The sequence below is a fragment of the Bos indicus x Bos taurus genome, chromosome 28, assembly GCF_003369695.1.
Source record: "Bos indicus x Bos taurus breed Angus x Brahman F1 hybrid chromosome 28, Bos_hybrid_MaternalHap_v2.0, whole genome shotgun sequence".
NCBI classification, from domain to species: Eukaryota; Metazoa; Chordata; class Mammalia; order Artiodactyla; family Bovidae; genus Bos; species Bos indicus x Bos taurus.
In genome coordinates, this window is record NC_040103.1 from 43,316,410 (window position 1) to 43,330,879 (window position 14,470).

General features: G+C 45.8%; 1 protein-coding gene across 2 annotated transcripts in view; it reads right to left on the reverse strand.

Moving 5' to 3' along the window:
- Window positions 1–14,470, reverse strand: part of VSTM4 (V-set and transmembrane domain containing 4) — an 81,238-nt gene that overhangs the window by 20,616 nt on the left and 46,152 nt on the right. For both annotated transcript variants that reach the window (XM_027530529.1, XM_027530530.1), the window contains 2 exons: window positions 5,629–5,735; window positions 4,179–4,240 (listed from right to left, as the gene is read on the reverse strand). In XM_027530529.1, coding sequence (XP_027386330.1) covers window positions 4,179–4,240; window positions 5,629–5,735 — 169 coding nt within the window. The remainder of the gene's footprint in view (window positions 1–4,178; window positions 4,241–5,628; window positions 5,736–14,470) is intronic.

Sequence of the window (14,470 nt, forward strand, 5' to 3'; positions counted from 1 at the left end):
TCAATAAGTGGAGGCTCCTCCTTCTTGCCAGTGAGTCAGCAGAGGCAGTAGGCAGGTTGCTTTCTTGGGGTGAGCATGTGTCAACATCACTCTGGACAGAGGGGCTGGGGAGCTGGAGAGCTCTGTGGCCCATGACCACTCCAGGAAACATTGTATTATGGACTTTGTGGCAAAATGCAGCAATTATAGAATTAAACACCTAAACTGGTACCAGATCCCAAAGAAAAGATGTTGCCAAATTATTTTCTAAATTACCCACCAAGGCCTGTGTGAGTCAACAGGTAGCTATTGACTGCAGTTTCAGCTGCCATCAAGACTTATTGATCTGAGAGATAAATATCGACCAAATTGAGACTGAGGTCAATGCTGGACTATTGGGAAAATAAATCTTAATATTAACCAAAACCTGTAGATGCTAGGCCTGGTATTTTTGACTCTAAACTGCTGATCAGGCAGAGGTACACTCAAAGTCAGTTCTTTCCTTTATTGTGTATTGGTGTAGGTGCAAACTGGCCTTCAAATTGACGCATTTCTGGAAAATTTGGTTTAAAACATTTTAAGTCTTTTCATATCTTAAATGATCAAAGGACAGGAAAATTGGTATTTAATAACAGCAGTATGGATATTTCCAAAAAACAAAGAATCCATTTTGAACTGCATATATGACTGCCCTGACTTTCTGTGCAAATCAATAATTTCCTCTGTTGGATCTCCGTCCCAGAGGAGCACACCAGCTCAAACAAACAAACAAACAAACAAACAAAAAGTCCACAACATTAGGAAGGAGGTGGGCAGGGGGTTCAAGATGCAGGGGACACATGTACACCTGCAGCTGATTCATGTTGATGTACAGTAAAAACATCACAATATTGCAAAGTAATTATCCTCCAATTAAAATAATTAATTTAAAAAATAAAATTTGATGAAAAATGAAAAAAAAAAACTCATGTGGAGCCAATTCCAATTAAAATAATTAATTTAAAAAATAAAATTTGATGAAAAATGAAAAAAAAAAACTCATGTGAAGCCAATTTAGGTGTGAAGAAAGTTTTAACCATCCCCCCAAAAAAGTCCACAAGAAAAAAACGTGTGATTGGGACCAGTTATTTTTGAAAATGCTATTGAATCTACTTCATTTATAAGTGGCCCCAAACTGCTGAAGGAGGCAGCACTGTGTCGCTGTGAACTAGAGAGCTGCCCATTCAAGGCTGCTGACATTGCTCCGTCCGGGGGGAGCAGCCCTTTCTTCCTGAGAGATGCAACGCTACCGCGGGTTGTAGGAACTCACTTTCCTTAAGCAGAGTGTTTGTGTGTCCCCACAGGCAAGTCTAGGAATGGGGGATCTTACTGTGAGAATTAAATACGATGACATGCAAAAAAGCACTTTTTCTTATACATCCCTGGGATGTATCAATGGAACGTCAATAAAGAGCAGTTTCTGTTTTCACAAGGGGTAAGAGATTAGATTAGAAACAACAGGCCCTGAGCAACTTAGGATGTAAAATGGCAAAAATTTACAGAAGTGTAATCAGCCTTGAGGTTGTTGATAAATACATGGGTTAGGAATAAAAGATCTGGAAAAGATGCACCCACACCTACACACGTGCAGTGGTATGCACAGCCGGGAGACTGAGCTCAGACTCTCGGGGGAGTCTGCTTCTCATGGGTAGGATGCAGGATGCTCTAAGAAAAGTGGACCATTTCAGCCTCTGGGTTCAACTGAGTTTCCCAAAGTCCACTGAATGACCATAAATCTATTGAAATTAGCAAAACCTTGGCTGCTGTATGTGAGGACAAGACAGGTATAGCCAATAGAGCAGAAATGGTGAGGAATTTTTGATAACATGAACCAGATGGAATCACCCTGCATGAAAATAGAACCCACAGTTCATTGCAGGGAAAAGGATGGTTCTCTCTTAGAAAACAGAGGAGCCATCCTGTCCAGAGGAACAGCAGGGAACCTGGGCACAGAATAGGTCAGAGGTAAGGCTGAGCCAGAAGATGTCAGAGTCATGCACAGAGATCCAGGTTTCCCTCGGAGACAAAGCTTTGAATAAGCTGGTTAAAACCTTACACTCTGTATTCAGAAGGACACAGGTTCTGATTGCAACCATCAAGCTCTCAACATTACAGATTTGAAAATCTTTGCTTGCCCTGACCTTGTGTAGCTATGCTTAGGAAGCTTTATTTTTACCTTTCATACTAATTAATTTTTTGTGTGGTGTGAAGTACCACATATATACGGTACCATATACAGAAAAGATAATCACCATATACGGAAAAGATAATCCCTTCTTCACTGCGCTGCAATGTCACTTTGTCATAAAATCAAGAGACAATGCATACGCAGATACGTTTGGGGCTCTTTATTATCTTCTTTTGGTTTATGTGTCTATTCTCGTGCTGATACCATTACTTGAAAGTGAAGTGAAAGTGTTAGCCGCTCAGTCATGTCCAGCTCTTTGTGACCCCATGGACTGCAGCCCGCCAGGCTCCTCTGCCCATGGAATTCTCCAGGCGAGAATACTGGCATGGGTTGCCATGTCCTCCTCCAGGGCATCTTCCCGAGCCAGGGATTGAACCTGGGTCTCCTGCATTGCAGGCACATTCTTTACTGTCTGAGCCACCAGGGAAGCCCAATTACTTACTACATGGCTTAATTACTGTGGTTTTAATGTAAATTTTGTGAACTGGCATACATAAACTCTCCACTTTTCTGTTCTTTTCCTTTGCAATACATACACATTTTAGAATAGGCTTGCCCGTTTCTCTGCCTCTCTCTCCCTCTCTTTTTCTGTTTCTCTCTCTCTCACACAAATATACAACTGCTGAACAAACTTAGCAACAAAATGAATAACAATACATTTAATATGTTAAACAATAATTTAAAAGAAATTAAATCTCCATGTATGCACACTGATGTAAAGAAATTAGTGAATAAATCAACAAGAGAAGGGAGCCAGCTCGTGCTTATAGAAGAATTTTAAGTAGTAAACAGAGACGGGTTGAGGAAAACAGAAAATCACCATTAATTCACCATAGTAATAAGTGCTACAAGCAAAATTCGCTGATGAACACTAAAATAAGTAGATGAAAGTTCAAGGAAAAACAGACTATTTGCATAGGCTGGATGAATCTCCCCTAAAATACCTATTACTGTGGTGGTTTTCATATGTGTCCAAAGTCTTTAATCTCCCTCCCTTCAAGAGGTACAGCTTCACGCTCCTCCTCTTGAGTGTAATCTGGACTTAGCGACTGACTTCTAACAAACAGACGACGGAGAGGAAAAAGTAGTGATTTTATATGAAGAAGTCTGGCAGACTCACCCTCACTAAGTGGTCAAGGTCAGCGTCACAGCAGGTCCCCCCCATGGGACGCAACGAGAAAGGCATATCTCTTCTGTGTTGTTCTTTCCTCAAATCCATAAGCTCATTTCTAATCATTAAAAACCTCAGAGAAACCCAAGTCAAGGGAGATTCTAAAAATGTAGCTGCTGCTCTTTTAAAGTGGCAAGGCCATAGATCTGAGGCACTGGGCTTGATTGGAAGAGGTTAAGGAGACAGGACCATGAAATCCATGTGCTAGCCTGGATGGGATCCTGCACCAGCAAAAGAACATTCGTGGAAAAACTGCTGAAATCTGACCCGAATCTGGAGTGCAGTTAATGGTAATATGCTGAGGCTAAATTCCTGGTTTCGACAAATACACCAGAGCTTTGTGAGACGTTAACCTTAGGAAAAGCTGGGCACAGAATAGACAGGAACTTTCTGTATCATCTTTCTAACGCTTTTGTAAATCTAAAAAGTATTTCAAAATAAAAAGGTACAACATACATTCTGGAAGGTTCTTTCGCAGTCTCTTCAGAGTGGTTATCAAGACAAATCTATACAAGCTGGTCCTCTTTATATTTTATACATTCCAGAGTGTGATTTTTTTTCCTTCTTTTCGAAAAGGAGCATGGATGATAAAAAGCAATCCCATGTGGATTTTTCAAAAGCCACTCTGGGAACTAGGTATGGAGAAAAATTGGCTTGAAAGCTGACCCAAGATGAGAGAACGGCTTTGCTTGGGGACGAAGCACCAAGAACTTGGAGCATGTTTTGAGTCAATAAAGGTACTCCTTGGACCAGAGTGTGTTTAGGGCTTGAGGGGACAACACAGAGAATGTGGTTACTCACCAGGGTGACTTTCCTCTGTGGCTTTAACAGCTTCGGTTTATGGAACGTGGTGGCGATGGGAGCTGTAGAAACACATCAAGGGTTTAGTTTGCAGTTCCTCCCAGGACCCCTAAAGTCCACATACCGTGAGTACCACAGACCCAGAGTCTTCTGGGCCCCTTCCTGCTTTGGTGGAGGAACTTTAGTTTCTGATCCAGGTAACCGCTGGACTGCTGCCCTTCGGGGAATGGTGATCCCCTCCTAGCCTTTGGACAAGTCATCCTCTCTCCTCAACAAGGTCCACAAAACACCGCCAGCTACAAAGAGGTCAGATGTGCAGGTGAGAGCCAAGTCCCCTTGGTTAAGGCTGAGGCTGGAACTTTCCCTGGGGCTTCCTCCTAGCTGCACACTAACCCTGACAGTGGTGACCTTTGACCCTCACAGCCACCCTGTGAGGTCATTAGGGAAGGTCTTATTGTCCCCAAATGGGAGGAGGAGGAGGAAACTGAGGCTCTTCCTGCAATGTCATGCAACTGATTCATATTTAAATGAGTTGGGACTTGAACCCAAAGGCAGGCTCTGCCACGTGGTTCTCTGAGTCTGACTTTCGTCTTTCGTTAGACAGGTCACTGACCACTCTGATAGAATGAGACGCTACAGCAGTGCACTGCCCAGCCCAGAGCAGGGGCCACCCCCTTCCCTCCCAGACCCACACGTGCCGTGCCTCCCAGGAGGCCCGTGCCTCCCAGCCTCTTCTGTCCACTGATGTATGTTCAGACTCAGCACCACTGCCTTCTGCCACACGGCTCAAAGGCAGCTTAGGGAACATCCTAGAAAGCCCTGGCTGAGGAATACAATGGATCTTGTCTTGCTATTAAATTATTCACTGGGGCATCCCTTGTATTCCTAAATCTATATCAAAACCTTTGAGGTATGACCTAAATTAGCCACAGTTATTTTAGGAACTATTGAAAGACACCTTTAGTTCTTGCCTCAGGAAATGCCCATCTTCCTCATTTATGCTGCTCTGTCATGATTCCTTGGAATCAAGGAATAACCCTCATTTTATCCCTAGAACAAATCCAAACTAAATTATACACCTGGTTTTTATCCTTAGAAAAATCAGAGAAACTTTTTCCCTTAAATTAACAGACACCATTTTGCCCCATCCTGCTTTGCACAGATCATGTTAGCAGTTCAGAAGGAAATACACTTTAGAATAGTCTGTAGAGGTTGACCCCCCACCACAACCCCCGCAGCTCCCTGATAAAGCCCTGTGTGGCCAATGGCACCACCCCCCACCAGCCCACCTCAGGGACAGGGCTCAGATAAGATCAGAATCTAGGTGGAGTTTTCCAGGCCATATAATCAGGAATGCCGCATGCTTCATCTGTCCGTCTCCCATCCTAAACTCACATCAGACCCCAGGTGCTCTGCTCACCACGCGGGTGACCACTGGCTAGCTCCCTACCTTTGGCAGGAACTGCGGGAGGAACGTCAGCTTTCTCCTTCCGCCTCTTGCCCTTCTTGGGCTGCAGTGGAGCCAAGCTGGTCACGCTAGTGACAGTCTCCCCCGAGCTGTAGAAGAGAAAGGTCCAGGTGAAGGCAAAGGCAGGTTTGTTCCAAGGAAAGGAAGCAACAGTTTCTGAGAACCCAGATGAAGCTATGTAAGGCAGGAGGTGTTTAGGCTGAAACACCTGGCTGAAATGAGATGGCTCTGTGCTTATCTCCAGGGATGTTTGGTACTGACCCATGGCTCAGGATGATGAGGTGAGCTAGTTAGGACTATGTGCTGTGCTGTGTAAAGTCCCCAGATCTCTGGAGAGACCCAGGGCCAGCTTGCTTACATTGCTTGGGGATGTATAGATTGGTGGTTTACACGTAGTTAATGGGTTTACCCAGTCTGGCTTGGCTGTATCACCAGCAGGGATTCAGGCATCGCTAAAATCTTCTCCTTGAGCCCCCTAACACCAGCATTCCTTGCACATGTCTTTGTAGTTCACAGTCCAGAGACAGAGCAGCCCCTGTGCACGTGAGGAAGGACCCTGGGGAGCTGCAGCTGGGAGCCCCCAGAGGCCACCATGACGGGGCATACCTTATCCTCCTGCTGTACCTTCCTGTAAGGCAGAGGCCAAAATGACCCTCAGGAGTGTGGTGAGTGTTTTCAATTATCTGGGTGGTCACTTATATAATCACTGTAGTATCTATCATATTCTATGTGTTAACCATTATAACCCAAAGTAATGAGTAAGCTTATATTACAGCTAAGAATACCAAGACTCAGAGATGCCAAGTGACTTGCCCTAAGCGACACTGTTGGTAAGCACCCAACACAAAAGCTGCAAACCCAGGCTGGCCTGATGTGAAACCTGTTGCCAATGCCACCTGCGTGACAGAGTTCACACACGTCCTTGAATGGCCATCAGTCTTCTTTCAAATGCATCCTATTGGCTCCAACAACCCAGAGGAGACTGCCTCTCTTGTCCTCAGACACATAATCGGCCAGGTACGTACAGATACCAAGACAGGCTATCTCCATGATACACAGGATGTCTAGAAATCCATTAAACTACGACCCAATAACCAAAATGAAGGAAGGTGATAAGCAGTTTCACCCAAGAGGAAAGGCTCATACCTAGGAAAACGTGCTAAAACTTCCTCAAGAAAGAGGAATCCAAATAAAAATGCACTGCGCTTCCTTTCTGCACACATCAGATGGCGACAGTCAGACTTAAGGCAAAACACTCTTTCGGCAAGGGTGTGAGGAGTCAGGCACTCAGGAGTATTGGGGGTACAAGTGGAAACCCTTCCCGATGCAGAGTAATTCAGCAATCAGGATCATGGGGCTATCAGAATTACAAAGGTTTATATTCCATGACCTGGCAGTTTCACTTCTGGGAATTGATTCTGTGGATATTCTTGCATGGGTACAATAGGTCCATGTAAGTCCTTATCATGCTCTTGGTAACAGCAATAGAGTAGAGACAGCCTAACTGTCCACCTGCACGGGACTGGGGAAGGGAAGTATGGTGAATCCATTGGTAACAGCAATAGAGTAGAGACAGCCTAACTGTCCACCTGCACGGGACTGGGGAAGGGAAGTATGGTGAGTCCATAAACGCATACAAAGTGTCCTTTGAAACTGGAATGAGGAAGCCATTTCCACCAGGATAAGGAAAGACCCATGGTTAAGTGAAAAGGCTAGGTGTTGGACAATGTGTAAAATATGTCACTTTTTGTATAAAAAAAGGAGAAAATGATATATATTAGTATGTATGTACACAAGTACAGAGAAACTTTGGAAATATTCACTTTGGAAACATTCATTAGAGAATTTAAAAAGTATTCCTTAGAATGTGGGTGCTGAGGAACTAAAGAGATAGAAGACCGACAGGGAGAATTATCACTGCACATATATTTTTTAAATTAATTACTTAACTCTTAAATTTAAATTACTAAACCAAGTGATTGTATAAGGGCTTCCCAGGTGGTGCTGGTGGTAAAGAACCCCCTGACAATGCAGGAGACGTAAGAGATGCGGGTTTGATCCCTGGGTTGGGAAGATCCCCTGGAGGAGGGCATGGCAACCCACTCCAGCATTCTTGCCTGCAGAATCCCATGGACAGAGGAGCCTGGTGGGCTACAGTCCATAGGGTTGCAAAGAGTCGGACACAACTGAAGCGACCTAGCACGCAAACATGTGACAGAATAATTTTTGAAAAACAGTAAATTAAACACAAATATCTATCTAAATATGTATATATTTAATAAAAGAAAATAGACTATTTTAAAACAGTCTTAGGGTTTTAAAATAACAAAGACTGAGTCACACAGTGACTAGTGGGGAAATTTCTAAGAATATAGTTCACACCAAGAGTTCCCAAAGATAGCTTATTTTTATTGGGCAGAAACTCTAACTGGCCATGCCTTTAAGTATAAGGTCAACTGTGTAAACTCACAAATAGCCAAAAGGAATGTGTGTTTACAAAACTCTGGCCACTAAGAGGGAAAAAGGGATCAGAAACCCTCAGGATTGTTTAAATACACAACCACACGTACAGCTTCATTTCCTAGCATCTTAAAGCTTGAAAAAATTTTTCTTTCCATTATAAACTAATGCATGTTCATGTTTTAAAATGGTAATAACAGACATGAAAACAAAAATAATAAGTCTATTGTAACCTTTGTAAATATTTCCAGTCTTTTTCCTATTCTGTTTTATTTCTTTTTTTTGACTTTATTTTTGTGAGCAGTTCTATGTTCACAACAAAACCGAGCAAAAGGTACAGAGATTTCAGACAGACCACTGCCCAGCCACATTATGAATGGTATATTCCACCAGGATGGTGTATTTGTGATAATTAAAGAAACCAGTTTGACACATAATTATCACCCAAAGGTCACTGTTTAATTAGGGTTCGCTGTTGGTGGTGTACATTCTATGGGTTTGGACAAATTCATAGCGTATCCACCACTAGAGTGAGGTACAGAATAGTTTCCATGCCCCCAGTTCCTCTGTGCTCCACCTAGTCATCCCTCTCCCCCGTCTCTGGCAACCACTATTTACTATCCCCATAGCTTTGCCTTTTCCAGAACGCCATACATTGTCTGAACCTTTTCAGATTGGCTTCACTCACTTAAAAATATGCATTTAAGTTTCCTCCATGTCTTTTCATAGCTTGATAGCTCATTTCTCTTTAATGTCAAATAATATTCCATTGTTTGAATGTACCAGAGTTTATTTACTCATTCATCTACTGAAGGACATCTTTGTTGCGCCCAAGTTTTGGAGATTATGGATAAACAGCTGCTTGGAGAAGGCAACGGCACCCCACTCCAGTACTCTTGCCTGGAAAATCCCATGGACGGAGGAGCCTGGTAGGCTGTAGTCCATGGGGTCGCTAAGAGTCGGACACGACTGAGCGACTTCACTTTCACTTTTCACTTTCATGCATTGGAGAAGGAAATGGCACCCCACTTCAGTGTTCTTGCCTGGAGAATCCCAGGGACGGGGGAGCCTGGTGGGCTACCGTCTATGGGGTCGCACAGAGTCAGACACGACTGAAGTGATTCAGCAGCAGCAGCAACATCCATGGGCAGGCTTTTGTGTGGATTTAAATTTCAACTCTTCCCTGGCTCTTATACATTGTTTTTTAAAAAATAAAATTGTATTACAATTTTGCATCCTTCTTGTTACTTAATCTACATTTTCCAAATTGATATATCCTCCTACTATTCTAATGACAAGACATGCTGCAGTTTACTTAGCCCTTCCCCAGCATCTAAACATCTGTTTCCCAATTTGATACATAAATAACATTGCTATAAATATATTTGTGCATGATGGTTTTCCATTCTTAGACTTTTGCTTTTGAATTCTTAGAGCTAGGAATACTAGTTCAGAAAAAAGGATCATGTTAAAGGCTATTCAATACCCACTGTCAAAATGATCTCTGACAAGTTAGTACTATTTTATAGCCGCTTGGTCAATGGATAAGCATATTTATGTTTTCATCCTTTCTGACACCAGATTTATCAGTTTAAAAATTTTCTTTCATTTAATAAAGAAAAATGTGATATCTCTTTTTATTTGCATTTCTCTGCTGGCTAGGAGGAACCTTTCCGGTGTTTGTCTAATTGTGTTTTCTCATTTATGAATGATGTATGGACACCTTCTACTATTATTTATTAGGATCATGAGTTTTTCTTATAGATCTGCTTGCACTTTTTACATCAATCTGACATGCTTATTGCAAACATTTCTCCTGTTTTGAATTTTGGCTTTTTGTTAAATGCACGGTCATTTATTTTTGTTAAAATCACTTGATATTTTATTTTTGACCAAGGCCTAACAACAATGTGCTCTGCTATTTTCTTGGCGTTAATCCTCTTGCTCCTTAAAATAAAATGAAAATTTTGAAATATGTAAGTCCAAGCCGTTAAGTCCAGGGCTTTCTGTAAGCTGAAAAAACCTCTACCTTGTCAGCACCATTCTCCCCGAAAACAGTGAAGCTGCACTAAACTCAGCTCTGCCTCACACCTCGGTCACGAGCCCTCAGATACAGTGAGTCACCACAATGGCATATGGCAGACAACTGTCCTCCCCGGGCCTTACGTCTCCTGTTGGGCCAGCAGGCCTGGCAGGAAATTTTGACAAACAAAGTGCATTTTATGATTCACTTACAAGAAAAGTTATCCTACATCTTGGGTTGCAACAGGACTGTATTTTGTGTCTGACACAAGGGAGCGAGCATTGCTGGAGCCAGTCAAACTGAGGAAGGTAGAAGATAGGCCAGAAACTCCAGCTAAGTTAGAGAGCTGAGTGATTGAACAGAGTGCTGTTGTGGGAAACGGGGCAGTTCTTCTGGATCCATCCCGGGTTGGGGAGGAGGCGCACGTGTGGGCCCCCGTTGTGGCGCGCACAGAGCTCCGGCCCAGCTGCCTCTCGTGGGAGTCCCCACCCCACGAAGGCTGGGCGCCTCTGCTCCATGGCACTTCATGGCTGGATCCAGCGAACAGGCTCTGGTGCGGGCAGAAGTGCACTGAGTCTGCTTCCACTCTGAGCAGGGAGGTGATGCAGGGCAAGTCCCTCACTTCCCTGGGCCACATCTCCCAGCCTGCAAAATGGGGAGATCCCAGGTCGCTCAGTAGTCAGAACCCGCCTGCCAATGCAGGAGATGCAGGACACGCGGGTTCTACCCTGGGTCGGGAGGATCCCCTGGAGAAGGAAATGGCAATCCATTTCAGTATTCTTTCCGGGGAAATTCCATGGACAGAGGAGCCTGGTGGGCTACCGGATAGCAAAGAGTCAGACACGACTTAGCGACTAAATAGCAACAACCATCCCCGCCATCTATCTCACAGAGCCATCATCAGGGTCAGATGAGACAGCTCAGCCTAAATTAGACGGGACATGAGCCAAGCAGCACGGATCCTGCCCTCCAGTCTGTGGATGCAGGTGAGGAACGGGGACATTCCACGGGGCCACCCAGCGAGAACAATTTTACCACTTGGTTATCTCACGGTGCCACGTCTTGCCCCTGAGGGGAAGCACAAACTTCAACTTAAATCTTGATCAGAAAATCTTTCTGCCTGATAGAGTACGGTGTGCTCTTCTAGAGCCACTGACGTAGCCACAGACAGACGGGTACCAGGCAGGACAGAGCAAGCGAGCAGGGCGTAGGGAGAGGCTGCGCCCGAGTGGTGGGCGGCCGCCCTAGGACACCAGGTAAAGCAGGGAAACTGGATTCTACCAGGCCCTGAACTCATTGTGACCAGTCATATTTTGCAGAAGCTCAAGTTAATAAGAGCTATATCAGTCTACCCTAAGCAAGGCACTGTGAAAAGTACCTGATGGCCATTATCTCTGACCCTCCTAGATGGGAAAATGAAGCCTCAGAGGGGTCAAGGCAGGCGCACTGGGATCTGAACCAGTTCCATCTGCCGCCAGGCCCTGAAGCAAGGACTCTGGGCCCAGCCCAGACAACAGAGAACAAGAAAACTAGGGCAGGAAGAAGGTCAGTAGAGCCAGATCCAGAACGGCTGCTCTGGGCTTAAACCAGCTTCCTAAAGAGAAGGTAGCAGAAGGCGTTACCAGCATTTCACTGCGTTTTCAGTCTATACTAAACGCAGCTGCTCGGAGCTCTGTCCTGGTAAGAGAGGTTGGACTGAGTGCTGGGGTCTGTAGGGTCCTAGAGGTCACGACAACCGTGTTAGCAACTCACTGTCATCTGCAGTCACAGGTCCCCCTCACCAAGGTCAACTGCCATCGATAAAGGCCAAGGACCAGTGTAAGTAGGGTGAATTTCCTGACATCTGGCGCGAGGCTTCTGAAAGCGCTCCATAGACTTCCACTACACACGGTCCATGCCAGGAGCTCTGCACAGCCTGCAGAACTTCCCTTTCAAGGTGGAAGAATGGTGCTTCCCTGGAAAAGACTTTTTCTCATAAATACGTCACATTATGTCAACACACAGAACTGCATCTGGTAAGTAGAAGCACTAAATGGGTGTCACCTGTGACTATCTTACCAGCATTGGTATCATCATTATTATGGAATCTGCTCTCTTTGAATAGGGAGCTGGCTGGACATGGCAGAGGTCTCAGAAATCTGCACCAGGGTGGGAGCACCTACAAAGGACCTGCAGACCCCTGGGGATCCTGATGCATTACTTTCTGCATAAGACCTTGCATGCATTTTGCAGAGAGCATCAGGATAAGAGCTGCTCCTTTGTGAGGTCATTGCCAAGGCAGCTTCCTGTCCACAGCCTCCCCATGGCCTTTCATCATATACTGTTTACATCACCTCAGAGGTTCTGCTGGGTCTTGTCATGAGAGCTCGTCCTTTGCAGTCCCTGCCCGTTCTCACTGAGTCTGCACACAGGCTTAGGTTTAGTTTGTAAGTTTAAGATCTCTGAACCCCAACTGGTAAGACTGGGAGGTGCTTCCTTAATATTCAGCGGTTCCATGCAGTGTTGGCCTTGGGTCATAAGAATAATGGCAAAACGCGATCCCTGGGGTTATCTGCCCAGCACCCACTCACTGCCTTCTAGGGCTGAAGGGACACGTTTGGGTGGCACTGACCCCCAACCCCTGCTCAGCACAGTCTCACCCTCTGGCCATAGAGCATGGTTCAGGTTGGTCCCATAACAGTGCGTGCAATTGCGTTTGCTTCCTGTGGAAGCAAGATGAGTCCTTCATGAGGCCAGGGTGAAGGCTCCCAAGCCACCTCTCCTTTTCTGAGGGGAGCAGGACTGGCTGGAGGATACATCAAAACCTGGAGGCAGCACTGCCCAGAGGGAGGCTGGGGACAAAAGTCACTGCCCCGAGGGCCCAGTGTCCCCTGGGTGGAGGCCCACTCCCTGTGGAGGCAGCTCTGCCCGGAGGCAGGCTGGGGACAGAAGTCACTGCCCCGAGGGCCCAGTGTCCCCTGGGTGGAGGCCCACTCCCTGCAGCATCCCAGCCAGGAGCCAGCCGAGTCTTCTCCTGGGTAAGACCATCTGCGCTGTCCTTTCTGTCGCTTGCAATCAAAGGTCCGTAAATAGTATAGAGGGCTAGCTATTCATCTAAGAGTTGGCAGTTTTATTCATGCTCTTAGTCTGGGGAGATTAATTTGTACCTGGCAGGCTTTTTATGAAGATTAGAAATAAACCCCATCAAGTGTTCAGCCACAGAGGTACACGGGCCCTTGATGAGTAATTATGAGGAATTAGTCCACAGCCGGTATTATCTCACTGAATCCTCATGACAACCCTGAGCCACAGGGACAAAGGCAAGTTGGTGCCCTTTTGGTGGAGAGTGAACCAGTCCCACAGAAGCTGAGAGACTGGCCCCATGTCACCATGCAGCTGGTGGCATATTCCAACTGATGCCAAAACCAGGTGGAGGTTTTTCATGTTATTCTAGGAATAACCAGATCCCATCACCACGGCCGTCCTCCCCTTGCATGCCTCTGCCTGGGACTCTGAAAGGAGAGAGGTGAGCCTGGCCCTGGTGTGGGCCAGGGATGCAGGAGTGAGACCAGGAGACACACACCAGCAGCCTATCGTCCCAGCCCTCACCCACGGGCCTGCTCAGCTGAATGTGGTCACAAGGGGAAACACCTATACAAACCTATGCCTATGACCAGAGGTCACTGGACTTTTCAAAGTCGGGAAGAGGCAGAGCAGCTGCAGTCATCTCCAGCCAAGTCCTTTCCACTTCTCCTTCCATTGCCCTGACTTTTCTGCAGCATTTACTTCTTGTCCATTTGTGTGACTGCCAATACCAAAGCTCTCACAGTCAGACCCAAGCTCCCCAGGACGCCTGGGCCAGCGTGTGAGCCCCAGAGCCAGGTGGCCTGGGCTGGTGGCCCTGCTGTTCCTGCTCTCACTGGTCAGGAGACCTTACCAACATCCACACTCTTTTTGGACTGGTTTCTCATCTGTAGGATGGGGATAATCACAGCAGCCACTCATGGGGTTGTTGTGAGGCCAGAAGGAGATGGTATGTGTCCCGTGCTTAGCACTGTGCCAGGCATTTAATAAATGAGGCTTTGTCATTACTTTTAATATGATGACTGCCATCCTCTGGAATCTGCCCTGCCACCATCTCCAGCCTCACCTCCCTGCTGTTCTGCCCTGAATCTCCAAGATTCCTCACCCCATGGATGAAATCCCTTCCCTAGCTGTGCTCTTCTCACCCCACTTCTGTGTGCTGCCCCATCCCTCTTCTCCTGGAATGCTCTAACTCAGCCTTCAAGACCTGGCCCAGATCTCAGCCCCAGGAGACCCCTGAGACAGGCTTAGGAGCACCTCTGCTGGGTGCCCACAACA